This window comes from Zootoca vivipara, chromosome 11 (genome assembly GCF_965207765.1).
Source record: "Zootoca vivipara chromosome 11, rZooViv2.hap1.1, whole genome shotgun sequence".
NCBI lineage: Eukaryota > Metazoa > Chordata > Lepidosauria > Squamata > Lacertidae > Zootoca > Zootoca vivipara.
Window position 1 is genome coordinate 23,847,987 of NC_142594.1, and position 27,330 is coordinate 23,875,316.

Consider the following 27,330-nt stretch of genomic DNA (forward strand, 5'->3'; position numbering starts at 1 on the left):
CCAGGGGAAATGGGGTACTTGGCAGCTATGGCCCTGGGTTGCTCGGGGAACCGGGTTTAGGGACTTTCAAATGAACTAGTTTGGCTCAGGGGAAGGTCTTTGTCTGCAGATCTGAACACAGAATCTGGCGGCCATCCGGGTTGTCTTCTGATCTTTGCCTAACAGGAGCAAGTTGTATATTTGCTTTTCCGGGAGGTCAGCTAGCCTCACCAGCATGGAATCAAGGATCTCCCTGCGTGCCTCTTCATAGAAGGGACATCTAAAAAATAGATGCTCTGGGCTTCCTATTTCCCCCAATGACAGAGTCTTTGGGCGTATGGGACTTTTTTGTAGGATCCTTCCAGGACCGGCGAGGGCAGGGCCGAACTTCTGGCGAGTGTGAAAGCCCTTCTTGCATTTTTGGCTAAGAGGAAGGAGAGGTAAGCTGCCGGAGTGGCTATATATCTTTCTGTCTCTCAATGTCTATGATTCTTTGTCTAACCGTGGCTTTTGCTTGGCCCAACCCCAAACTTAGAAAGGCTTGGGGAGCAAAACCCATTTCCTGGAGGGTGTTCAGGACTGCTGTCAGCCACCCTGACTGGAACTGGTCGCAGAGGATCAATGGAGCTATTCCTCGAGAGAGCAGATTTAATGGCAGTCATTTGTAAATTGATGTTAGGCAGATGAAAGCCTCCACCCTAGTCTGACCCATGTGTTTGAAACGCATCTGGAGACTTGTAGGAGAGCTCTAAGAAATTTGGATTGCACACGCTCCAGGGGGGACAAGGTAGAGCAAGGTGGGCCCAGAAAGGCTCCATAAAGGAGCTGTGCCAGCGTTTTGACCTTGAATAGTTTAAGGGCTGCGGGGACAAAAAAATCCCCCTTGGGCTCTAAAAAAATTGAGGAGTATACATAGGTGCAAACTCTAGTATGTGGGGATGGGACTGAGCCCCTCCCATTGAGGGCCTGGGCCTTGATGGGCCTCCCTGTGGTGGTGGGAGGTGTCGCCAGGCCTCACAGCCCAACATCACACATGTGTGTCGCATGTGTGACGTCATGCACACATGGTGAAGTGCCTGCCCCCCCCCCAAAAAAAACTTGGGTGGAACTTGGTGCCTCTGGGTGTGTGAGTTTGTGTGAAAACTAGCCCACTATACATAGGGGCCCTATACATCCCTGGTACGTGGCCCTTGAAAAGTTGCCCAGAAGTGAATGCGGCCCTCCGGCTGAAAAATATGTACAAATCAAAGGATCTTTAAGCATTCAGGCAGCTTCCTGTGATGCATAAATAAGAGAGTTGCCGTACCAGACAATGTTGTAGAAATCAGTGCAAAGTCTCGTCTTTTTATCGTCTTTGTGCTTTTAAATGGTTTTAAGAATTGTCTGTGCTGTTTTTAATAGGATTATTCATATATCTATTTAAAAATATTTACCGTGTGTGCTTAGTTCTGTTTTCATTTATGCTGTGAGCCACCTTGGGCGTGCACTGGGAGAATATAAACAGAATAAAGAAATGCTTTCTAATGACAGTGTGTCAACTGGGTGCCTCTGACCTGAGACCTCCCTCAAACCTCTGTTGTAAATCTATATTGCCTTCCTCTTACTTCTCCCTGGAAGGGTCAGGATGGGAAGACTGTCTCTCCCATTCCTCCTCTGCCCAGTCCCTGAGAAGTAGATGCTTTGGGTCTAAACCTATTGAGCTTTTACAAGAAATAATTGGGTACCGTATACAAATGAACCCACTTACAGTTCTTTTGGGATAGGTAGGGAAAAAATCAGAATTTAGTCAGGAGTTTTGTTAACTGGGGCTCAAACATTAATAGCAGATAAATGGTGTTACTCTAATCATCCCAACCAAATCAGAATTGTTTAGTAAAATTGGTATAATCTGCCAATAATGGGAAAATGGAAGGAAATGGTTCACTTAAGGGAAGGTAGATAAAGAAACGAGCAGCGTGGAAATCGACGCTGCCCTTTATTAAGTATGTGGAATGATAACATCAAGTAAAATTATTTAAAGCTATTCCCTGCTGCCCTAATTGATCCATTGCTACTTCAATCATTTATTCATACAATAAAAATTTACGTAATATAATGTGAATTTATAGAGTATTATATATGTGTTGTATTAAATACATAGTTTTAATGTTGATGTAGAATCATCTAGAAGGGAGCGAGTTGGTTTTTGAGGGAACATTAGATTGTACTGTGTTTTTTTACATAAGCATAATTCAAGGTGTAATCCATCGCATGTTGACAGAGCAGCCATGAAGAGCATGTATTTCACCACCACCACGCTTCCTCAGTATGCGTGTACTGAAATGCTGGTCTGCCACTAGGAATGGGAGACCCACACGCACCTCCTACTGCACATGCATAGGTGAGAGGAGGACCTGAGAGTGTCAGGAGGAGGGGACGGTTCTGTTGAGCCCTGTGCTGATTTCTCCACTTGAGCGACTTCCTCCACGTTGGTTAGCGAGCCACGCTAATTTTTCACATTTGGAAACATCGCAGAAACCTTCCCAGTTTGTGGCATTCCCAATTGTATCTGGAAACGTCACCGTTTTGTAAAATCTTTTTGATTATGCATCACGAACCTCAAATAGTAGGAGGGGTTGAGCGAGGCCTGCAACAAAACATTGCAGGGAAGACTTTTCGTGTATAGGATCTAGCCACACAACCACCCGCCGTCTGCCTACTTCCACAATAGCCCATTCAATCACCCCTCTGTCCCCTCTATCTCCCCTCCCAGTAGCAGGTGGTGGGGCAGCAGCAATCACCTCACCTCCCATCACCGGCGTCACTGCGACTTCCCAGGAGGGGGGTGAGGGGAGGGAGTAGGCAGTGAGATCAGAACACTGCAAATGCGCCAGTGGAGCCAATCCATGCTTCCACCAGTGCATTTGCACAACAACAATCTCACAGCCTCCTTCCCTCACCTCCAGGGAAGCAATAGTAAAGCCAGTGATGGGAGAGCAGGTAAGCGCCCCACCTTGGGACCACGACTGCTTCCCACAATAATCAGTCAGAATCCCACGGCTGCAAAATATGCTCAGTTCTCATGGGATGGTTCTGGTTCTCCCCCTCCATAAGGTTGCTTTCTGGAGGTTTTTTAAAACTTCTGCAGACTTACAGTCTGCTGCTCCTTCACTCCTTTGCGTGGATGGTGACATTTCGGCTAAGTAAGGTTCCATGCTTGGAGAATTGTTGGAGAATGCAAACTGTTTCCTAATAAGGTAAAAGGTAAAGGAGCCCTGGATGGTTAAGTCCAGTCAAAGGTGACTATGGGGTTGCGGCGCTCATCTTGCTTTCAGGCCGAGGGAGCTGGCGTTTGTCCACAGACAGCTTTCCGGTTCATGTGGCCACCACGACTAAACACCTCTGTGACAGAAACCAGAGCGCACAGAAACTCCGTTTACCTTTCTGCCGCAGCGGTACCTATTTATCTACTTGCACTGGCATGCTTTCGAACTGCTAGGTTGGCAGGAGCTGGGACAGAGCAACGGGAACTCACCCCGTCACAGGGATTTGAACCACCAACCTTCTGATCAGCAAGCCCAAGAGGCTCAGTGGTTTAGACCAGAGCGCCACAAGAAGATAAGAAGAGCTCTATTGGATCAGACCAAATGCCTATCTAGTCTAGCATCCATCCTGTTCCCACATGGCCAACCAGATATCTATGAATATCCCTCCAGCAGGACATGAAGGCAATATCAGCCCCTCTGTTTGATATTCCAAAGCACATGGCCTCCAATCCTGGTGGTTGTATGTATAAATATAGAAGCCTCCCTCGATCTGGTGCCCTCCAAATATTTTGAACTACAACTCCCATCAGCTCCAGAGAGCACTTGCTTGTCTGCTGGGAATCATAGCTGCCAAGTTTTCCCTTTTCTCGCGAGGAAGCCTATTCAGCATAAGGGAAAATCCCTTAAAATAAGGGATAACTTGGCAGCTATGCTGGGAATGAGAGTCTTGAGAGCCATCAGGTCATATGGAAGCCCATCAGCCATGAATGGTAGTGCCACCAGGGTGGATGGAAGGAAGGGGAAAAGAAGCAGGGGTTACCAGGATCCTGGCAGGCCATATTTCAGGGCTGGTGGCCTATATTTAGTTCCACTTCGTTGTTCAGTGCTTTGAGCAACACAAATCTTTCCTAAACTCATCCTTCTGTTATCTTAAATAAAAAATAAGGTTTCTTTTTTTTTCAAAACAAAGCAGCAATAGGTTTAGAGCATTTTTTCAAATTGATTTTGATAGTCTAATTCACTGGCTCAGGGAAAGCTTCTGTCCTCTAAAAATGCTACAATATTAAGAGATTTGCCAAAGCAATAAATAATATTTTGAACACTGATTAATAAAATATGCACTTTCCACATTATTTTATTTTTATTTTTTATCTCAGTTGCATCATGGGCAATAATTGTAATGGAACAAATAATGTTCTACAAAATAAATATTGAAAGTGAGTCCCGAGGCCAGAAAAATTGTCAAACAAATGTCACCTTTTACAACTACTGAAGTTGGTGCTATGATTGTTGTTCATGCTACTTGAGACAGTAAAGAGGTTGTAACTCAGTTTTAATAGCTTTTTAAAAAAAGAAACCCTTGCCCATTATAATGGGCCTTTTTTGACACACACACACACACACACACACACACACACACACACACACACACTTAAAATGCTACCATTTGGAGTGCACAAGTAATTTATTTAAACAAATGTATGTACAAGGAGAAGGAAGGGAGAACTCTACAGAATTCAGTACGATGGCTGCATGCATTCGGTGGGTGTGATACTCCCAGCTGGTCTTCTTAGCAATGGGACATGAAGTGAAAACTAGGAAAAATACTGAAGATGGTTCATTCCCATCACCACATGGAAGGATCTTCGTACCTGTAGCACAGAGGAAAAACATATCCTGGTGGTCAGTGAGAGAATAGAAATATCTGAACTGTTTTTCAGGACTACTATAAGTTCACTCAAAGACATATACAATGAGTCACCATGTGCAACCCAATTTATAGTGTTTTTAGACAAGAAGGATTACAAGTCAGATTTGTACACAGAATAATGAAAATAACAGTTTTATTTTAAGAATGTTCTAGTTTGAATCCAGTGAAATCCTTGCATGAGCAGAACAATTTCTGCTTGCACCACATAACTTCTCTTCCATCTCCAACCTCCCACATGCACTGCCCTGAATCTGTTCTGGTAGATTTGGGAAGTACCCAGAGCACATGGGGTCCAGTGGCACACAGAGGGAGAAGAAGTTCTGTGGTGTGAGGGGGAGATGTTTTGCTCACACAACGGCTTTGTTGGATGTAGGGACAGATGGATGAGGAGCCCAAGAAGAACTTTTACAGAGGAGGGTGCTGTTCAACACAGGATGAGCCAAGTATCTGGTGTAGTGAGAGCCAGTGTGGTGTAGTGGTTAAGAGCGGTAGTCTCGTAATCTGGTGAACCGGGTTCGCGTCCCCGCTCCTCCACATGCAGCTGCTGGGTGACCTTGGGCTAGTCACACTTCTCTGAAGTCTCTCAGCCTCACTCACCTCACAGAGTGTTTGTTGTGGGGAGGAAGGGAAAGGAGAACGTTAGCTGCTTTGAGACTCCTTCGGGTAGTGATAAAGCGGGATATCAAATTCAAAATCTTCTTCTTCTGGTGCTAATTTCCTAGGAAGGCATGGAAGACACATCGCCTGCCCATATATATCAAGTGCCTTCTTCATGGAAAGGAGAGTCCTCCACTCTGATTTAGGCAAGTCTGAATTTAATTCTGCTGTAATGCAGCCAATCCAGTAAAATTATTGGTTTATATACCATTGAAGAAGACCACAAGGTTGAAATGCACCTGGGAACTGAATTGTTACTTTTTTTATCTTTAATTTACTTTAAAATATTCATAGGCCACTTCTCAGGGCAATTCCCATCCAAAGTGACTTTCCAACAACAAAAGAAAAAAGTAATAAAAATAAAAGTCAGCAACAAAAATGATAAAAAAACAACAAATGTATTTGAAATCAAAAGACCAATAGAACATAGCATTGCTCACCATGTTAATTGTGACTAGACTTATTTCTCTCTGTCTGTGTTGCAGATAATCACATTATTTTGTTAACTGTGTGTTGTAAATCGGAATCTGTGGGGTGGGGGGTGGGGGTGTAATATTCTAGTTTTGCCTTTAAGGTTTGATTATGTGCAAGCTGCAGTAGATGGAGTAAAAACTGTTGAATTGTATTATAACAGATTGTTCTTTGCTCTGAAGTGAGTCTCACTACTGGCTGGTATCTGGCTAAGTCTTCCTTAGTGTAGACCCATTGGAATCAATGGACTTAAGTTAGTCAAGGTTACAGGTAGGTAGCCGTGTTGGTCTGAGTCGAAGCAAAATAAAAAAATTCCTTCAGTAGCACCTTAAAGACCAACTAAGTTTATATTTTGGTATGAGCTTTCGTGTGGTATCTGAAGAAGTGTGCATGCACACGAAAGCTCATACCAAAATATAAACTTAGTTGGTCTTTAAGGTGCTACTGAAGGAATTTTTTTATTAAGTTAGTCAAATTCAGCAAATTTTAAACATGCATTTTTCACAGAATTCTTGAGCACTTGCTTAGCTCTCTGCCATTGAAACCACTGGTTTAGCTTTGGCAGAACATCATCCTGTTTGAATAAGGTAGATGCATGATGGCTTGGATGAAATTATATTCGGGGGGGGGGGGGCAGAAGATATTTGCAATTCACTGAAGCCCAGCTCTTCATGTAACACTCTGTATGTTTGTAGCACAATTGCAGAATTACTAGTATCTATAGCTCTATTCTGGCATTATTTGGTTCAATGTTTGTCAACATAGGAGCAAGGAGTGAGATAATGTTCAGTAGCCCCCTTCTGACAATGTACGCCAGTGTGGTGTAGTGGTTAAGAGCGGTAGACTCATAATCTGGTGAACTGGGTTTGCTTCCCTGTTCCTCCACATGCAGCTGCTGGGTGGCCTTGGGTTAGTCACACTTCTCTGAAGTCTCTCAGCCTCATTCACCTCACAGAGTGTTTGTTGTGGGAGAGGAAGGGAAAGGAGATTGTTAGCTGCTTTGAGACTCCTTAGGGTAGTGATAAAGCGGGATATCAAATTCTTCAACTGTGTGTACAGCATGGTCGTACATAGTGGGGAGACCATCACATGTATATGTTGTATGCATGAAGGCTTCCCACAGATCTGGAACCCTATGGTTCTAGATCTTGGAGAACCCTGGTGCACACAACTACCGGTATACATGCAAAGTCCTGCTTCTCTACATGGTTGTTGGGGGAGAAGCATGCAATTTGCAGGTGGGGTAATTCATCATGATCCTACTATTTGGTCTCACATTGATGAAGATTTATGTAAACTTTTTGGTATTTAAAAAATTTTTTAATGTAAACTTCAACAAATTTTTTAGTCACTCCCCTGTGCAAAGTAAAAAAATTAACCTCTTATTCATTCATATATATTTTTTGTTACAAAAAGAAGGGTTGATAGTTTGGAGCAAGGGCTTAAGCAATTCACTGTTAATAATGATCACAAAAAGACTTTTATATTTACCTAGATCTAGGAATATTTTCTGTGCTTTCTCTCAACAAGAGGTCGGAGAGCATCGTCTCTGGGCTGGATCGCTTTCCATACCTGTTAAATCAGTTTTGTTTTTGTTTTTAAAAAAGTATCTTAAAAACAGATTAAGTTGAAACATTTCAATGCAAAAACATGACAAGAATTAAACCAGTCGAGTGTCTTATTCGGTCCTTCAACCACACAGGACTTCCCTCAAATTTCCCATATAATGCAGTGTGAACACACACAGCAGCCATAGTTCTGTGGCAGAAGCACATCTGCTGCTTGTAGGCATCTCCCTGGCATCTCCACTAAAAGGATCAGGTAGCAACCAATGTGAAAGACCCATGCCTGAGACCCCAGAGCAGATGCCCACCCAGATGTTGTGAGACCAGAAGGCGATCACCTGGTGGGGTGAAGCCACAGCAATAGCCTCCTGGCCGCAGCATTGAACTCTTGTGCTTTCTTCTCCACCCCTCCCCACAAGTCACAAGCCGTTATCAAGTTGGTTCCAATAATCTGCACTTACAGTTTTGTCGTTATCCTGGTTTGGTGAGCATGGCTAAAAAGTTAGTGCAAGTCAACCAATTTGAGTTTTGCTTCTTTGAATTACACAGGCCGGTGGGGTAGCTATTATAGCTTGCTAGCAATGCGTTGGATACTGTCATGCATTTCTAAAAACCAGTGCTTTTTTTCAGGGTATATTCAAGGGTACGCAGTACCGGCACCTTTTTTTTTCCCCCGAAATGAAAAGCACTGGTTAAAAGTGTGGCACTTACTGTAACAACTTCATGGTGAGTACCGGCACTTATTTTTCTAGAAAAAAAGCACTGACTAAAGCCACTTACCAATTTTCTTGGTCTAATCCCATATAGAGCTGGTTTTATTTATTTATTTATTTATTTATTTATTTATTTATTTGGGGGAGTGATGGGTAAAAGAGAGCTTTTTTAAAACAACAACAACAACAACAACAACAACAAGGGACACTTTGTTCAAAGACATGGCATAGACAGAGGAAAAAACTGAAAGCATCTAACTCAGACAGGTAAAACTCACAATGATCTTAGGTACATAAAAATCAGAATGCTAAAAAATGTGACTCCTTGGAATTTCCAGAGGGCACAAAGCACTACACCTTGATTTTTGTGTGCTTCATTGTGTGAGGAACATAAACTGCGGAGAGTGTTGGAAGGGCTGCGAAGAGTGTTGGGAGTTGTGCTCAGAAGGCTGGCTTTGTACTTTTCTCAGATATAGCAAGCTTTCTTCCACACCATCGCCTCCCTCTTACTAAACTGGCAGGGGAAGGGAGTAGTATTCTGTGGTTCTCCCCAGCTGCCAAAATGTCTTGGGCCTCTCCCAGCTCCTCCACCATCTTGCAGCTGTTCTCCACTTTCCAGCAGAAGCAGCTGCGCGAAGCAGCTCCTCCAAAATCATAGAATTGTAGAGTTGGAAGGGACCCTGAGGATCATCTAGTCTAACCCTCTGCAAAGCATCAAACCTGCAACCTTGGCATTATCAGCACCATGCTCTAAGCCAGGCATAGGCAACCTTGGCTCTCCATATGTTTTGGAACTACAACTCCCATGATCCCTGACCACTGGCCCTGTTAGCTAGGGATCATGAGTTGTAGTTCCAAAACATCTGGAGAGCCAAGGTTGCCTAACCAAACCCACCCTTCCCTCAAGGAGCCCAGGCTGAGCACATAATTCCATCTTCCTCACAACAAGCCTGGGAGGGAGGGAGGGAGGGAGGTGAGGATTTGAGTGTGTTACTAATATGTATGTCATATATCGTTCAGCCTTACAGAAACCAAAGTTCTATTTTCCAGAGAGGAAAATGATATATGACAGTAAGAGCTGTTCGACAGTGGAATTTGCTGCCAAGGAGTGTGGTGGAGTCTCCTTCTTTGGAGGTCTTTAAGCGGAGGCTTGACAGCCATCTGTCAGGAATGCTTTGATGGTGTTTCCTGCTTGGCAGGGGGTTGGACTGGATGGCCCTTGTGGTCTCTTCCAACTCTATGATTTTATGAAACAGAGGCTGAAAGACAGACTTTTAAAACCCTCTAGACCAGGGTCCCCAAACTAAGGCCCGGGGGCCGGATGCGGCCCAATCACCTTCTAAATCCGGCCCACGGACGGTCCGGGAATCAGCATGTTTTTACATGAGTAGAATATATCCTTTTATTTAAAATGCACCTCTGGGTTATTTGTGGGGCCTGCCTGGTGTTTTTACATGAGTAGAATGTGTGCTTTTATTTAAAATGCATCTCTGGGTTATTTGTGGGGCATAGGAATTTGTTCATATATTTTTTTCAAAATATAGTCCGGCCCCCCACAAGGTCTGAGGGACAGTGGACCGGCCCCCTGCTGAAAAAGTTTGCTGACCCCTGGGACCCCTGAGAGGGCAGAAGTACAAATTATTAAGCATGTACAGTAATACTTCCGGTTACATAAAGTTCGGGGTGCGAAAGCGGCAAACCCGGAAGTATTTTACCAAGTTTGCCACGCGCGCATGCGCAGAAGCGGTCCTCAGGTTGCGGAAACCTCGAGATCCGACCGGACCTCCGGAATGGATCCCATCCACAACCAGAGGTACCACTATATTAGAATTCCCATGGTACTGTAGAACAAAGTCTAACTAAGCCTAACAAACTGTCTTCAGAGGACTAAAAAACAAAATCCCAGTCAGAAGATCCTGGGAAGCTCGAAAACAGGACAAGATGGTGATAAACATCCCCTGCTTGTCTCATTTGACCCTTGATGGACACGACCATGTTAATGGCACAGGAAGGCCCATAAGCTCAGTGAAAGAGCACATGCACTGCTTAAGAAACGTGCTAGGTTTATTCCCCAACTTTGCTAGGTAGGGCTCAAAAAGACCTTCAGTGGTACCTTGGTTCCCGAATGGCTTAGTTGCTGAACAAATCGGCTCCTGAACACCACAAAACTGGAAGTAAGTGTTCCTGCTTGTGAACGATTTTCAGAAGCCGAACGTCCAACACGGTTTCTGCTAGAGCCAGTGTGCTGTAGTGGTTAAGAGCGGTAGACCCATTTTCCCCATTGCAGTTGTACATACTAGCTTCACTATAATAAAGGCATTCCCTTTTGCATTCAGCCAATGAGATTTCTTTATGCCATACAGACAAAGCATTTCTGAAGTGAAGAATCTGAAGAGAACCAGCTGCTTTAATCAACCACCCATACAATAATTTAATGAAGCATAATGCTAAGCTCAAATGTTCCTCTAGCCCCAAATGATCTGAGGCTTGCTTCTGCTTCTGCTTCCTTTCTCCAGTGAATTGAGGCATGGCCAGAGCTTCAGCGATAGAATGAGTTAATATCCTTAAGGAAAATGCCTGGGCTTTTTATATTAGTTTACCAAATTAAGACTCTGATCCTGCTGCCCATTATGAGCCCAAACCCTTGTTGATGTCAATTAATAGTACTTCTGGATGATGTCTTTCACAATAAAGAGGAGAATCAGCTGCAGTAAATATAATGGAATTCAAGGAAATTGCCACCCACTCTTGCTTGAATGCCATAAACCAGGACCCCAATTTAAAAGAGAAAGAACAGCTTTAATACCATGAGACTCAGTTCATTTGTTATGTTGCATCTTGCAGTCCCAAAACAGATGTGTTCTCTAGAATTTCCCCCTCACCATGAGAGATTTTTTTAACCTAGTAATAATAATTAATAATGATGATGATGATGATGATGTATTATTTATACCCCACCCATCTGGCTGGGTTTTCCCAGCCACTGTGGGCTGCTCCCAACAGAACACCAATAACAATAATAAAAAAGCAACAACATCAAACATTAAAAGCTTCCCTAAACAGGGCTGCCTTCAGATGTCTTCTAAAAGTCAGATAGTTGTTTATTTCCTTGACATCGCCTTCCACAGGGCGAGCGCCACTACCAAGAAGGCCCTCTATCTGGTTCAACGAGGAGTCTTATGGAACTATTTTTAAAAGAACAAACTGGAAACCTACCTTTGTGTGTGTGTGTGTGTGTGTTTTACATCATCTCATGAGTGAATAACCCTAACATAGCTGCCAAGTTTTCCCTTTTCTTGCGAGGAAGCCTATTCAGCATAAGGGAAAATCCCTTAAAAAAAGGGATAACTTGGCAGCTATGAACCCTAACCGACCCTATGTCTGTTGACTCGGAAGAAAGCCCTATTGAATTCCATGGGGTTTACTCCTCCAAGGTATGTAGCTGCCTAGGATGGCAGCCAAAGACTGTTTTGATCTCTAGTTCAGTTTTCCAAGAAGAACCAATGGTGGTAAGATGCTGTTACTAGAGGTGGATTCAGATGGTCATGCTATTTGTGGAACGATCGCCAGGGATCGGGGCGAAATTTGGTCTGCTTCACTCTGCAATTCACAGTTCCTGAACCAACAGGCAAACTGAATGTGACGCAGTTGTGCTTTTCCAGCTCGCACTCTGCCTCCACTGTCTGGGGCAGCAAAGCTTCTAAATTTCAGTTGCTTGAAACCACAGAAGTGGAGAGTACTCCTATGTCTGGGTCTCTCCTCTGAAAGTTATGGTGCAGTTTTCCAACCCAAAGAGAGGCACAAGATTGTGCTTATATCAGGAGGGAGGGAGCACAAAAATGCATGTCACAACACACAAATATACATCATGTTGCAGAAAACATGTGCTTTAAATGGGCCTTGAATGTGTGGTGTGAACACAGCCGACGTCACAAATAGCATCAAACATCGCTGGCAGACACTGCTGGAGTTTCATTAACTGCTAGAGTGCTGCTGAGCCATGTCACATGGGGAGAAGGAAGAGGCTGTGGGCTGAGCTGAAAGCAAAGCTTTTGAGCTGCAAAGAATCTACTGTTGGTGTTTTTTTGTGGGGGGGGAGGCAACACACAAAAACACACTTTTTGTTGCTGGTAAGGGGTGTTTGAATGTTCTGTTGTAAGAAACGCTTTTGAGATATTTCTCATGGTGTAAGATATTTGGCACATAGAAATCCCTCAGAAGGTTCATTCACAACATACACTCACACCAGAAGACCCCCACATCACGGGGGTTAAATGGGTTATTTCTGTATGTTGCTATCGCTGGTTTGGCTATTGCTCAGACACTACAGCCCTAAGCCTGTATAGGTGATTCTTAGAAGCCAAACAAGGCACAGAGGATGAGATCTGGTTGGAAAACCAGCTCCTCCCCTTTCTCTGTTGCGTTATCTCCCACTGTGGGAAATGCTCAGATGAGAGATGAATCAGACCAGAGGCCCATCGAGTCCAGCAATCTGCTTTCGCAGCTACCAACCAAACACCCACAGGGAGGGCTTGAGCAGAGTGGCACTCTCCCACTCAGGATCCTCTCATCACGATACCACCTTCAACACTGAAGGCAGTATATAGCCATCGTGGTTAGTCACCATTGAGAGCCTCAGCCTGGTCCGCCCCCAACCCCCACCTCCTGAAGTTTTCCAATTGCCTTTTTTTAAAAGCCATTGAAGTTGGCAGCCATCACTGCATCTTGTGGCAATGAATTCCATAGCTCAGCTATGCCCTCAGTCTTCCAGCATTCAGCTTCGTTGGGTGGTCTGGGCTGTACATTATGGGAGAGGAAGAAAATTGCCTCTCATTCTGCTTTCCCTACGCTATGCACAATTTTGGCAAACATCGGTCTCATCCACCTTTGCTCTCCTGTTTTGCTAGAGACGTAGCAGATTGCCTCCAGATTGTGTCTTCTTCTACAAAAGGAGATGAGGGCTTGAAACAGACAGAGGTTTGGTATTCTCATTTGTTTCTCGTTTGCCCGATAGGTGTTCTTTGTTGAAAAGTGGTACATTCCACCCTCTCTTAAAACGTTTTCACATGCAAGGCTTAAATCAGGTTTTGTTTTAATTGTTCCTTCATGGAAATGTACAACTTACGCTGGTTGCAATGTGCATTTCACTTCAAAAAAATGGCCTGTTTTCTATCCAAGATTAATATTTACATCCCGCAAAAATTGTGAACGGAAAGCTATGGGCATTTCCCCCCTCCCCAAAGTCTTCTGTAGAAGTGGTCTAATTAGACAAAATATACTGGTGGAAACACATTTTCCCACTTCATCCTCTTCTTATGCCTGGCACTTTGATGAGGAATCAATTTATCTGAATCATAAAATTGTAACATTGGAAGGGACCCCAAGGGTCATCTAGTCCAACCCCCTGCAATGGGGGAATCTCAACTAAAGCATCCATGACAAATGACCATCCAACCTCTGCTTAGAAATCGCCAAGGAAGGAGAGTCCACCACCTCCCAAAGGAGTCAGTTCCACTGTTGAACAGCTCTTATTCCATTGCTTCTAAATGCTTTGCTATTTGTTCCTTATCAAGAATGCTGTACAGTATTCCTTTTTCAAGTTAATAAAGAAATACAGTTAACTCCTTTTCTCTTCCTTTATTTCTCTTTTTTTTCGCAACACACACAGTGACGGGGAGCTGGCTCTTCTGACCAGAGATGGACAAATTGGTCAATTTCAGTTTCTCTCTGTTCCTAATTTTTCCACCATTATGTTCTGTCCACCACATTTCTGCCCCAGCCTGGCAACTATTTTTGTCAACACGTTTGGTGTGCATTTCTCCTAATATACACATTTTTGTATGCAGTTTCCCCTACTATAATGCAATTCTGTAAGCTTTTTTCACTAGCGTACAGTACGCATGATTATGCACACTCTCACATGTTTTGGCATTGCAAAATCCTTTTTTTAAAAAAAAATCACATTTCAAAGGATATCTACATTTCAATTCACCTGTTGTTTTCGGAAGTGTGAATCAGGTAGATTTGCATTAAAATATGAACCGAAATTACCGAAATTCTCTCTCAGTGTGTGACATATATGTAATTTTCTTACAGATCTGTTCCTTTTTTTTTCCTGGAGCTCTTCAAGTACCAAACCCTACAAAGGGCTGGATTTTCACACAAGGCTGGATTGTCTGGAAGAACAATCCTGACTTGCTCTTTGTATGCACACATGGAGAGATGTGATAAAAATAAAAGAATGAGTGACTCACTTATACAATACAGGCAATAGTAAATATACCTGAAAAAATTGCAACGATTACTGGAAATTGTGCTTGTTATATCTAAGATCCATTGGCTCACACTTTTTCTTGTGAGCACATGCCATTAAACTCCTTTTGATAAGAGGCCTTTCCTTTGGGCTCTTCATCGGGGGTTGGGGTGGGGAGTTATTGCACAGACACTACCGGTAAGTTACCAGTTTGCTAAGGCATCTTTAACAAGATGAAATGATCATTCTGCCTTCTAATCCAATCCCCCCCCAACTGTGAGTGCACAGAACCAGTAGCAACCTAATTAAAACTATCTCCTCTGGTTTGAATAGTAAATCAATTAGGACATGAACCAAGCCTGGACTGGGACTAAATGGGACAACATCTAATAACCATTTGAATTAAGTTATTATGGCCGTCCAAATGGAGAGATTATTCCTCGGAATTTTAATTTTTATTTGAACTTTGAAATTGATGCCATAGAAGAACGTCTCTCTCCCATCACGAGGATGCAATCTCTTTTCCCCTTCTCCTAAAAGGATAATTCCAGCCTAATCTTTATCATACATACATTCTAAAGGCCTGTAACTGAAGATATTTAATTTCTTCTCCTTCCATTTTTTTTAAAATCCACTTTTTAACTAAAAAAAAAGCTTTAAAAGTGGGGAACAATGAAACCATTAATTACTATAAAATATAAGACAAAATTTATCCAAAATAGTCCAATAAGTGCATCAGAAAAAGGGATATATAATCTAAAATTGTTTTTTTTAAAAAAAAACCAAACTTTTTTATATTTAAAAAAATCTACCAATTGCCTAAACAAAAACGTTTGAACTGTTTGACTGAATGGATCAAGTTTCTGAACCTGCTGGATCTAAGGCAGCACAAGGCTTCTCTACTATAGGAACACAGGTGGGGAATAAGTGTCATTGGAGGATGAATGGTGCAATTCTATATAATGCACGCTCTTGCGACCAGTTTCCCAGAGAGGTTGCTAAATGGCATTTTTTGCACATTAAACATTAAACAGTCCAAGCCTATGATTGTTTACCCGAATGATGAACGTATGGAACAAATATCCCGCCCTGCACTTTCTGAAGTAAGTCTCAGCCTTTTAGTCCTTACATTTATAGATACTTCCATTGGGCTGGAATGAAGGGGGAGGGAGTTTTAAAAGATGAGGGTGGTTTGGAAGAGGCTTTGCTTCTCATGGTGAACACCAGGGGTAGCCAATATGGTACTCTCCAGATGTGTGAATTCAACACCCATCTGCTCTCTCCAGCTTGGCCAATTGTCAGGGGTGATGGGAGTTGTAGTCCAACATCTGGGAAGCTCCAGATTAAAAATAATTTCTTAAATTGTGTGTCTTTGTTTCTCAATTTGATCCATTTACAAATTTACATGGTTTTGTATGTATTGTGTGTGTGTGTTTTTGTGCATTGTGACCTGCAATTATTTTTATTGATTATTGTTTAGTAATTATGTAATAGTTACAGGTAGGTAGCCGTGTTGGTCTGAGTCGAAACAAAATAAAAAAAAATTCCTTCAGTAGCACCTTAAATACCAACTAAGTTTTTATTTTGGTATGAGCTTTCATGTGCATGCACGTCATTGTTAAGTGTGGATTGCTGTCTAATTAATATTTGCTGGTATTTTGAGAGTTATTTTTATTGGCCACTTTTATATTCTGATGGATTGTTGACTATTAATTTATTTGATATAAGTCGCTTATTGTGTTTTTATTATGACATTTTTTTGGTATTGGAACAAATTATCATAAGGTGTGTGATCTTTTGTTTTTGTAAACTGCCTTGAGTATAGCAATATAAAATGGCAGTATACAAATTAAAAGTGAAATGACGTGAAAATGAAACATCAGCTGCCCCTTGAGGGGTGAGATTACCCAGCAGCACCAACTCCATGTCCACTGAGGGAGAAATAATAGCATTGCTGCGCACCTAAACTATTGCACTGTAACTATGAGAGAACAGCTGTTTGCTTAAATGACAACAGATGATCACTATTAGGAACAAGGAAGGATTAAGGTGATAATAGAGAAAATGCATGAATACAACAGTTAGGAATGAACCTCATCTGGATTCCCAGAAGTAAAGGGACGAGTAAATAGCAAGTAATGGAAACACCCCTGAGTTTGCTATAGGTTCTAGGAACCTATGCATTTATTTAATTGTTGAGTAGAAGGGAAGAGGTTCACCAGGTACAGCTTGCCCTGTCATAGTGCTGCAGAAGTGACAAATGTGCAATGGTAATAATAATAATAATAATAATAATAATAATAATAATAATAATATATTGCCTTTCTACACAACAAAGTAGGACCTAATAGCAATTCAAGGTAAAAAAATAAGCGATAGGCTGCATTTTTCATTTTTATATTTCCATGCGGGATGAGTGGGTGTGCCACTAGAACAGGCATCCCCAAACTCGGCCCTCCAGATGTTTTGGGACTACGATTCCCATCATCCCTGACCACTGGGTCCTGTTAGCTAGGGATGATGGGAGTTGTAGTCCCAAAACATCTGGAGGGCCAAGTTTGGGGATGCCTGCACTAGAATGAGGCTGGGGACCCTTCAAATATGTTGTAGCTCTTCCTTTAATGTTTCCCCTATTTTAGGACGTAGTCATAAAATAAGCCATAGCAGGATTTTTAAGCAGTCAAGGAATATAAACCATACCACAAAAATAAGACATAGTGATAGGGGCAGCAGCAATGCCGGCCGCGGCAGGAGGAGGAGGAAAAAAATAAGACATCCCTTGAAAATAAGCCATAGTGTGTGTGTGTGTTTTTTAGGAAAAAATAAATATAAGAAAGTGTCTTATTTTCGGAGAAACACGGCATGTGCATTGCACATTCTGGAATTGGGCAGGCTATAAATCAGGGGTGGCTAACCTATAGTCCTCCATATCATGTTGGATGACAACTGCCATCATCCTTAACCATTGACAATGCTGATGGGAGCTGATGGGAGCGAGGATTCGGCAACATCTGGGGGGCCACAGGTTAGAACCGCCTGATGAAACTCACGATGAAGAACTAACATTGTATCACATCCGGCGGTCGTATAATGGATCTGTGTTACGTGGTAGGTGTCCTTAACCACGACGTTGCTCTTGCCACCCAGAGTGACAGTGGCGATGCCCCCTTTTGGCACCTACCTCTGTCGTGTGATGAGGTTGATGTAATGCCTCAGTGCCGAGTAGTATCTGGCCATGTCTTCTGCAGGAGCATCCTCGCCAGGACTGTCCGGTTTGGATGGATATGCTTCTGCCAGAGTCCCCAGGCAGATCAGCAGGCACAGGGCAAGCGTCATTGCGGACAGCCACAACCGCATCATTCCTTGCATCTATAGGACACCAGGTAAGGATGCGGGGTGAAAGGGTGAGGCCAGGCCAGGCAAGGCAAGGCAGAAAACATCACATTAACTATTTCTCGCTAACCATTGTTTTGGGGGCGGGGGCAAAAAGACAGTGAAACGAGTGGTCCCCGGTCCCTTGTTGTATTCAGAAGAACCCATCAACTAGCAAAACTACTCTGATTTATTGAATATTGTCTGTCCTTGACTAAATTCCTTCTAAAGCAAGACTTCCTTGGAGAACAAGCCAAATGACCACCTAGTGTGCCAATTGGTTGTAGTTTCTTAATGGGGAGAGATAAGTGTGGTTTGTAGGTTTTATGGTTTGAACTGACTACACTGTGCCCCCCATTTTAAAAAAAAATGAAGGGGGCATAGACATGTTTTAAACAGCTAAATAAAATTAATCACTCAGGACATGCTCCAAGACTGCATTGTGGTGGTGTTGGAAATGGATTCTGGGACCAGGTCGGAGCAAGGCAGTCTAAATCCAGCCCTGTATTTCCCATATTTAGAATCAGCATTAGACGACATTCCTTTTGGTTGTGTACGTATGTTCGTTAATTAAACTTCAAAGGATTTTACAGAGTTCGTAAGTCGTTCTTTCATTTCTGCTTCGTAAAGAATAAATCTAGGAAGCTTAACAGCTTTCCCACCCTTTCTCCAAGTACATTGCTTCAGTCAACATTCTGGTTTTGTTTTGTTTTATAGTCTTTCTTAAATTCTATCTTATAAATAAATAAATAAGTCATCATGGAAATCCCAGCAACCTTTCCCTCAAGGTTCCCTTAGAAAAAGGAACAAACCCCATTGAACTGGCAAGTTTTTTTCCTTTGGAGAAGGGAGTTTATGTATGTAATAAGCAGTGTGAGGAAGAACTATTGGTTCCTCTGGCTCAGTATTGCGGACAAAAGCAGGTGTTTTGCTCTGCCACTGAACTAGAAGACAATAGGCAACAATTGATGGGTTCCAAATGTTATTATGCCCCAGATCAACCATTCGTGTTCCTCCTAGTGGTTCATCATAACCTTCCCCAGTGAAAAGGCTCAAACAGCCAGTGTCCCTAGGAAGGGAACTCCAATCCCTGAAAAGCAGGCAAACGTGGGAAGGGGAAAAAAAGTTATTTTCACAAAGGAATTTGTTTAAAATCCAGGAATGGCGACTGAGAACTTTCAAGCCGACTGGCGCCATACAAAGCATTAAGGACTTGGAGCAGATTGAATTCTGTGGGACACCGATCTACTCGAAAGTGAGTCCCATTGATCCCAGTGGGGCTTATTCCCAAGGAAGTGGCTACAGCCTGTCAGCCTTCTTCCGGAGCAAACTCTAACGCGAAGGAGGAGTGCGCGGCGGAGAAAAAGTTGCAAGAAGCCTTGGGAACACGTCAAATCTTTGACGAGTGGAGAAAAGATGGGAAACCCCGAAAAGAAAAGAAAATACCTCCGGAGGTTTAAGCACCGATGAGATTGGAAAGCGAGTTAAAACCCTAAAGAGGGGGTGCTTTTAGCAGATAGAGAGGAGAAGTGTCCTGGGAAACTTAGGAGGAGCAGGACAAATGGAGAAAGAGAGATGGGGATGTGAGATGACGCGCGGAGAGGGGAGACGAGGACTCACCGTGTGTGTGGCTGAGGTTCTCTGGCGGTGCTGCTGCTCCGGAGTGTGGCTTGGGCGTCGCTTCCTTCGTGAAGTGGCTCCGCTCTCCAATGTGGGGCTGCGCGCCTCGGCGAGGTTTTTTATGGCTTTTCCAGCAGGCGGGAGGGGCTTCGAGCGATCACGCAGCGCTGACTCCGAGCCCCCCCCCCGTCTCCATCACCGCCTCTCCGCCTGCGCCCCCCTGCTGCCCTAGGATTGGCGATCGCTTGACATGGACAAGGGGGGGGTGAGGGAAGGGGGGAGAGGGAAGGAAAGGGGGTCGGTGGGAGGGGAGCCCGACTTAGCTCAGCCATCTCCAGCCAGGCGCTAGAGGCCCCTCGATCACTCCAGAGAAAGTTTTTGGTTGGGTTTTGAAATGGCCCACCAACACACTCGCGGCAATTTTGGCATTTCATCCGCCAAAATTGCTGCCAGTGGATGGAGCCAAGAATTTGACACCTCCTTCCTTAGGGCATCCGGGAAGCTGGGGGGTTTAGGGATCCTCACTCCATCCATGCCCCCTAAACAGAAAGAAATGGAGGGGAGCCATTTCATCAATGGGAACTAGGGACACTCAGATGTCTAGTTGGCAAAGCAGGATTTGAAACGCAGGCAAATGGCCACACACACACACACACACACACACCCCACACACACAGTCTGTAGACTTCAAAGGGAGACTAAATGCTTTCCTGCTTGCACCGAAGAGATTCAAATGCTAGGACCTGACAGGCGGCATCTGAAAAGCTGCCCGCCCCTTTCCCTCTTCCACTCCAACTTTGATCTGGAAGCAGAGAAGACAATGATCCCTTAGAGAGCTCAGCCCTTCTTGTAATCCCATGCGGCGGCTGCAGGGTGGCAAACGCACAAATCCGAAGATTGAGTCCTGCCAAATTCCGTCTACAAAGCTCCCACCCACCGAAGAGAGGCAAAGAAAGACTCCTTAGCATTCCACGCAGATTTCACCAACATATCCCTAGACTTCACACATTACTTTTCGGACACAGAGATTAATTTCCATTTGGGGTGGGGGGTGGGGGGAAGAGCAGATGTGCGTCCTAAGTACATAAATGTATGTGCATACATCCTGATTCCAATCAATCCCATAGAATGTGGAGATGTGGACAGGTGTGACATTGACACATGTTATCTGTGTGAGAAAGATGCTCCAGTTCTTGGGATCCTGTTTTCTGTCCCTTGTGAAGCCATTAGAGCCACACACTGGATTCCAAATATAGCCACACCAACGATTCATATCATTGTGATAACCCACCAGGGGTTTTCAGTCTATTTTTAAATTCTTCTCCATTTTTTAAGCCATTCTTCAACTGAGGTAAGAAATCAAACTTGAAAATTCAGTGAAACTCTCATGTATTGAGTTTCATAGAACCATAGAGTTGGAAGGGACCCTGAAGATCATCTAGTTCAACCCCCTGCAATGCAGGAATATGCAGCTGTCCCTTACGGACATTGGCATACCTTGCCATTATCTGCACGACACTCTAACCAACTAAGCAATTTGCTTTTTTTGTTCCCTGAACTTAACATTACTTTTGAGGTGGCCAAGGGGTTTGCACGGGTTCTTTTTTTAATTCTACAAATCCTCTCACCAATAGTCTGTATTCTGCAGCCTCCCCAGGTGCCTGAGGATCAATCATAGCCTAAGGAAAGGTCTCACAGGACTCTTTCAGACCAGGAAGTGCAGGCAGCTGAGGAGGCTGCAGAGGGCTGCAGAGGGCTGCAGAGACGTTTCCTGTAAAAAAAAAAACCAGAAACATGCATCTTCTTTGGCCATCTTGACATTATAAGGTATCCTCAAAACCCAGGACAATGGAGAGGCTAAAGGAATTCTAAAGTTCCCCAAGGTTGAGGCAGAAAAATGAAAGCCCTTTTTTTCACAGATGAAGAAAACTTTGAAGCCATTGGAAGACAGATTTCATCACAGCAGTAGAAATCCTACTGAGTACAGTGGGACTCAGCTCTGAGGTTGGTTTGTATCATATTGCAGCCTTAATGTCTTCTTTCCATGGCTCCAACATATGAGCTGCCACTGTCTGTGAGCTTTTCACTGTGCCTCGGGATCTCTTTCCAAGGTGGTTGCAGCCAGCACAGAGCAAAGGGCATTTTATTTACAGTGAGCATAAATTGCTTTGCACTCTTGTAAAGTGCTTGCGGCAGGGAAGAAGCCTCACCAGAAACAGCATGGCGGGGAGAAAGTGATAGATAAGAAAGTGGCACATGAGACGGAGTTGGGAAGGGAAAATTCTCCCTTGTTTTGCTGATTGGGTACCTTGAAGGCTCACCCCGTCATGGGGATTCGAACCGCCAACCTTCTGATCGGCACATCAAAGTGCAAGTCCAGTAGTACCTCGGTTTACAAACACAATTGGTTCCGGAAGTCTGTACTTAACCTGAAGTATACTTAACCTGAAGCGAACTTTCCCATTGAAAGTAATGGAAAGTGGATTAATCTGTTCCAGACGGGTCCGCGGAGTACTCAGCCTGAAGCGTACTTAACCCGAGGTATGAGTGTAATTGGTTCCGGAAGTCCGTACTTAACCTGGAGTGAACTTTCCCATTGAAAGTAATGGAAAGTGGATTAATCCGTTCCTGACAGGTCCATGGAGTACTTAAACTGAAAATACTCAAACCGAGGCGTACTTAAACCGAGGTATGACTGTAGATAAACAGGTACCGCTACAGCGGGAAGGTAAACAGCGTTTCTGTGTGCTGCTCTGGTTCACCAGAAGCAGCTTAGTCATGCTGGCCACATGACCTGGAAGCTGTATGCCGGCTCCCTCGGCCAGTAAAGCGAGATGAGCGCCACAACCCCAGAGTTGGTCACGACTGGACCTAATGGTCAGGGGTCCCTTTACCTTCTTTACCTTGAAGGCAGGTTGGAGGAACAGACTGTACCCCTTGACATTTCAAGCCAAAACATTGGTTATAGACCTCCAGATCATAAGAATGTACTACCCAGGAATGCTCATCAGATTGCCTTTATTGTATTAACAGCATCCACATGTGGCCTACACAGCTTGTGTAAGAGACGCAAATGCATTTTTTTGAATCATTTATGAAATCTAAAGCTGGCCACACTCCTAGCATACCTAGGACCTAGCATACCTAGGACCACACATTATCATGATGTTAGGAACCGCATCTGGGGGTGGGCATTCATTAATAGGGATTTTTGTCTGGAGCAGAAGATGAGAGGAGGGGTTAACTGTTTAATTCCAGTATACCTGAAGGAGCATCTCCACCCCCATCGTTCAGTCTGAACAGTGAGGTCCAGCTCCAAGGGCCTTCTGGCAGTTCCTTCCTTCCGAGAAATGAAGTTACAGGGAACCAAACAGAGGGCCTTCTCGGTAGTGGCGCCCACCCTGTGGAATGCCCTCCCATCAGATATCAAGGAAATCAACAACTATCTGACTTTTAGAAGACATCTGAAGGCAGCCCTGTTTAGGGATGTTTTAATGTTTGATTTTTGATCCTGTTTTTAATATTTTTTTGGAAACTGCCCAGAGTGGCTGGGGAAACCCAGCCAGATGGGCATTTTATTTATTTATTTCATTATTATTATTATTATTAATTATTATTATTATTATTATTACCTCATGCAGTCACAAATGAAAAGTGCCTCTCTCCGTCCCCCGCCATGCATGTGCACACTGACTACTAGGGCTGGGCGATGTATCGATACAACATCCAAAATCTGTGAAGTCCACATTGTGATAACGGTTTCATAATATCTGACATGGTGATATATCACGATATATCACAATGTGTGTGTGTGTGTGTGTGTATGCGCGCGCGCGCTATGGGGGGGGGAATCACAATATGGGGGAAACTGTGGAGCTGATCATCACTTCTCTCATGTTACTCTGCACTAGAAATTAACAGCTGTAACAATATGTTAAAGGGAATTAAAAATGTATCAGTTTCAGACCCCTAAGTAGCAGCAGTTGCCAGGACATTACCCTGTGCATTTCTGTGTACCATATTTACTCGAATGTAATGCACACCTTTTTTTGGTCAAATTACGTCACAAAAATTAGGGTGTGTGTGAGATTTGAGGACACATTTACATTCGCCAGCAAATACTTTTTTGGTTTCAAGGTTTTGAAAATTGAGGTGCTCATTAGATTTGATGGCACATTAGATTCGTGTAAATACGGTAGTTACATCCTTACTTCAGTCATTGTGACATATTGGTATCACGGTGTTTAGCTGGTGATATATCACGATGTTGAAAGCCAGGTATCACCCAGCCCTACTGACTGCTATTATTCTGAGAAGGAAAGTTCCCATAGGTACTCGGGAGTAAGTCCCATTGAATATTGGTACTTACTTCAGAGTTCCTAGAATCAGGATGGAGTCATTTGTACAATTGCAGCATTTAAAACTCTGTTGCTTTTGGAAGGATTAAAGCAGGCCTACCACGTACAGGGCTCCAGCCTCAGATCTCTAGCAGCTCAATTGACAATCAAGTCAATGGACTTTATTGAACTGAACCCCAAAATATGTGGAGCAAATAGATGGAAGACAACTCTTTGGGTTTCATTGGGCAGTGGACTGATAGAGAAGCCAGTCATTGGCATCTAATCCAATTGGACTGGCAGCTTGCTTTTTACTCACAAAGCACCATTTGGTTCAGAGAGGACTTTTATTTACATTGACTTATAAATAAAAGCTTTTAAAAAGGAATGCTCTGTGCCCTGGTAATTGTTCCAATGGCATAATGCACTGAGATGTATTAAAAACAAAAATGGCTTAATTGATTCAGTCAGTAGTCCAGACATAAATGCCCATTTGCCATTGCTAGCCTTTGGATCCAGAATGAGGGGGAGAGGGTACGGAGAGAAGAGATTCTCATTCTCTTGAAATACTGGGACTCTGTGAAATTGATAGGAGATTCAAGTACAGTCATACCTTGGGATACGGCCGCTTCAAGTTGTGCGTTTTCGGGTTGCACCTCACGCCGAGCCTGGAAATCCGGAACGGGTTACTTCCGGGTTTCGGCGCTCGTGCATGCGCAAAAGCACCAAATCACACTTTGTGCATGTGCAGAAGCACCATATCGTGACCCGCGCATGCACAGATGCGGCCCTGTGGGTTGTGAACGCTGCGGGTTGCGAACGTGCCTCCCACACGGATCACGTTCGCGACCCGAGCGTCCACTGTACTTCCTTACACATTCTGTAACGAATTCATGCAATTTGCTGCTGCAAGAGATGGCCAGGGCCACTGGCTTAAAGGGGAATTGCACAAATAGCTATTAGCCATGATGACTATCTGGTCTATATCCAGAACATATTCCTGAATATCCGTTGCTAAAATGGGGGGGGGGGGACAGTGGGGGAAGTCAATTGCCTTCACACCCTGATTGTGAGCTATCTGGAGGCATCTGGTTGGCCAATGTGGGATGCTAGACTAAAGGGACCTTTGGTTTGATTCAGTAGTGCCTTCCTTATTTTTGTGTACATTTGTCTTTGGTATGTGAATAGCACTAGTCTACCTGTGCTCCTGTCTAGCACCATATCCCGAAAAGAAGATGCATTTAATAGTGGAAGCCACATACTCTGACCTAGATGTGCAGATGGGCAATGTTACACATTACATTGTTATAGATCCCTAGAAAAAAAAGCAGAGACATCACCTTGCCTACAAAGGTCCGTATAGTTAAAGCTATGGTTTTCCCAGTAGTGATGTATGGAAGTGAGAGCTGGACCATGAAGAAGGCTGATCGCCGAAGAATTGATGCTTTTGAATTATGGTGCTGGAGGAGACTCTTGAGAGTCCCATGGACTGCAAGAAGATCAAACCTATCCATTCTTAAGGAAATCAGCCCTGAGTGCTCACTGGAAGGACAGGTCGTGAAGCTGAGGCTTCAATACTTTGGCCACCTCATGAGAAGAGAAGAATCCTTGGGAAAGACCCTGATGTTGGGAAAGATTGAGGGCACTAGGAGAAGGGGACGACAGAGGATGAGATGGTTGGACAGTGTTCTCGAAGCTACGAACATGAGTTTGACCAAACTGCGGGAGGCAGTGGAAGACAGGAGTGCCTGGAGTGCTATGGTCCATGGGGTCACAAAGAGTCAGACACGACTAAATGACTAAACAACAACAATCCCTAGAAATTAATAAATTATAGGATTTTGATTATTTGGGGTATCGAAGGGAAGATTGCAGGCCAGTGGAAAAATGCAGGCTAAGCTTCCTTTCCAAGCCAGGGCCTCACCTGGGATAGAAGCATGGATATGACAAAATGTGTTAATGGCCCATTTAAGAGGAATTCTTGAGCCTGGACAGACAAAGGTTGCATGTGCACACTGACATCAGTCCTGTGAGAAACAGAATGCTGAACTTGACAAGCCTTTAGTCAGATTCTACAAGGGTCTTCTTGTCTTCTTATGCCATTAAAGATATGAAGCAATCTTGTGCCAACAGTTGCAACAGGGCTTATAGAACAGTTGTGCCAAATTATCAGATAATTTTTCTCATGCGAGATTCTGCTACTAAATTGGAAACAGCCCTATCATGAGTGGATTAGGTTTTCTGATTACAGAAGGGCACGATTGGATCTAATACCATCTTCTCAGGTTCATAGGGACACCATACTCAGGACACTATTTTATAACAGTTCCATCTGGGATGCCTTATTTTTAAATTCGTGTGTGTGTGTGTGTGTGTGTGTGTGTGTGTGTACACATATGGGAGAGAAAAATCAACAAGTAAAACCAATCAAATAAAATCTTCAATATCCAATGACCTGAAAGAGCCAGCTCAAAATCTTGTACTGTATAAACCATTCAAAAGCACACAATTCTTCATTTTCCCAGAAGAGTTTAATCAATGACTGGTTAAATATCAAGACTTAAAATAAGCAGCTCCCCCCCCCGAAAGGTGATGGGGCTTGCCCAGGATTTGATTCCAGAATTGAAGACATGAAGTCCATGTAAATGTCATTGTTTGCATTTGTGAGGATTTATAATGACCGCCAGTATTAAACTATGCAAATCAACCCATTTTATGAGCATAGGTAAATTTTACATCTTAAAACCAAAGGCCAATTATAGGACTTGATTCAGAAAAGTACATATGCCTTAAATTCTATATTTAGAATTTAACTATATTTAGCAAAGCAAGGTAAGTACGGAGGCATTTTTACAAATCCAGGAAGGTCAAATCGCTTAACATGCAGATATCATAGCTGCCAAGTTTTCGCTTTTCTCGCGAGGAAGCCTATTCAGCATAAGGGAAAATCCCTGTAAAAAAGGGATAACTTGGCAGCTATGGCAGATATGCCACAAATATTTTATAATCTTCCTACAAGGAAGCACAATCATAATTTGCTTTTCATTCCTTACATATCAAATCATTCACAAATTCTGCTGCTATGATGAAACAAGAGGTTCAAACACAAAATGGGCTTTGGTCTTTAAATGTTAAGCAGTGCAGCAATCACCAAATGCACACAGCTACTATTTGCATAGTACAGTGCAGCAAAAGCATTGCTGCTCCTATGGACAGAGTGAGGCACCTTTAATCAACATTGAAGAACATAAATAAATGGTTTGCCTGTCCCCAGATTCTCAGGTGAGCAGCTATATATTCTGGGGTGAGCAGCTGAGAAGGCTGTATATATATGTCCATCATATCCCCTAAATCGGATTAGGGGAACCAGGGACAAATTCGGTCCACTGTTCTGTTCCAGGCAGTGG

The 27,330-nt window shown here is 43.5% G+C and overlaps 1 protein-coding gene across 1 annotated transcript; it reads right to left on the reverse strand.

Annotated features, from left to right (window-relative positions):
* Window positions 1–4,670: 4,670 nt before the first annotated feature.
* NPY (neuropeptide Y) lies at window positions 4,671–19,679 on the reverse strand. The gene is made up of 4 exons (XM_035129635.3): window positions 19,587–19,679; window positions 17,776–17,963; window positions 7,555–7,635; window positions 4,671–4,876 (listed from the first exon to the last, which is right to left on the reverse strand). The coding sequence occupies exons 2-4, from the start codon at window positions 17,961–17,963 to the stop codon at window positions 4,852–4,854; spliced, it is 294 nt and encodes a 97-aa protein (XP_034985526.1). The 5' UTR covers window positions 19,587–19,679; the 3' UTR covers window positions 4,671–4,851.
* Window positions 19,680–27,330: the final 7,651 nt, after the last annotated feature.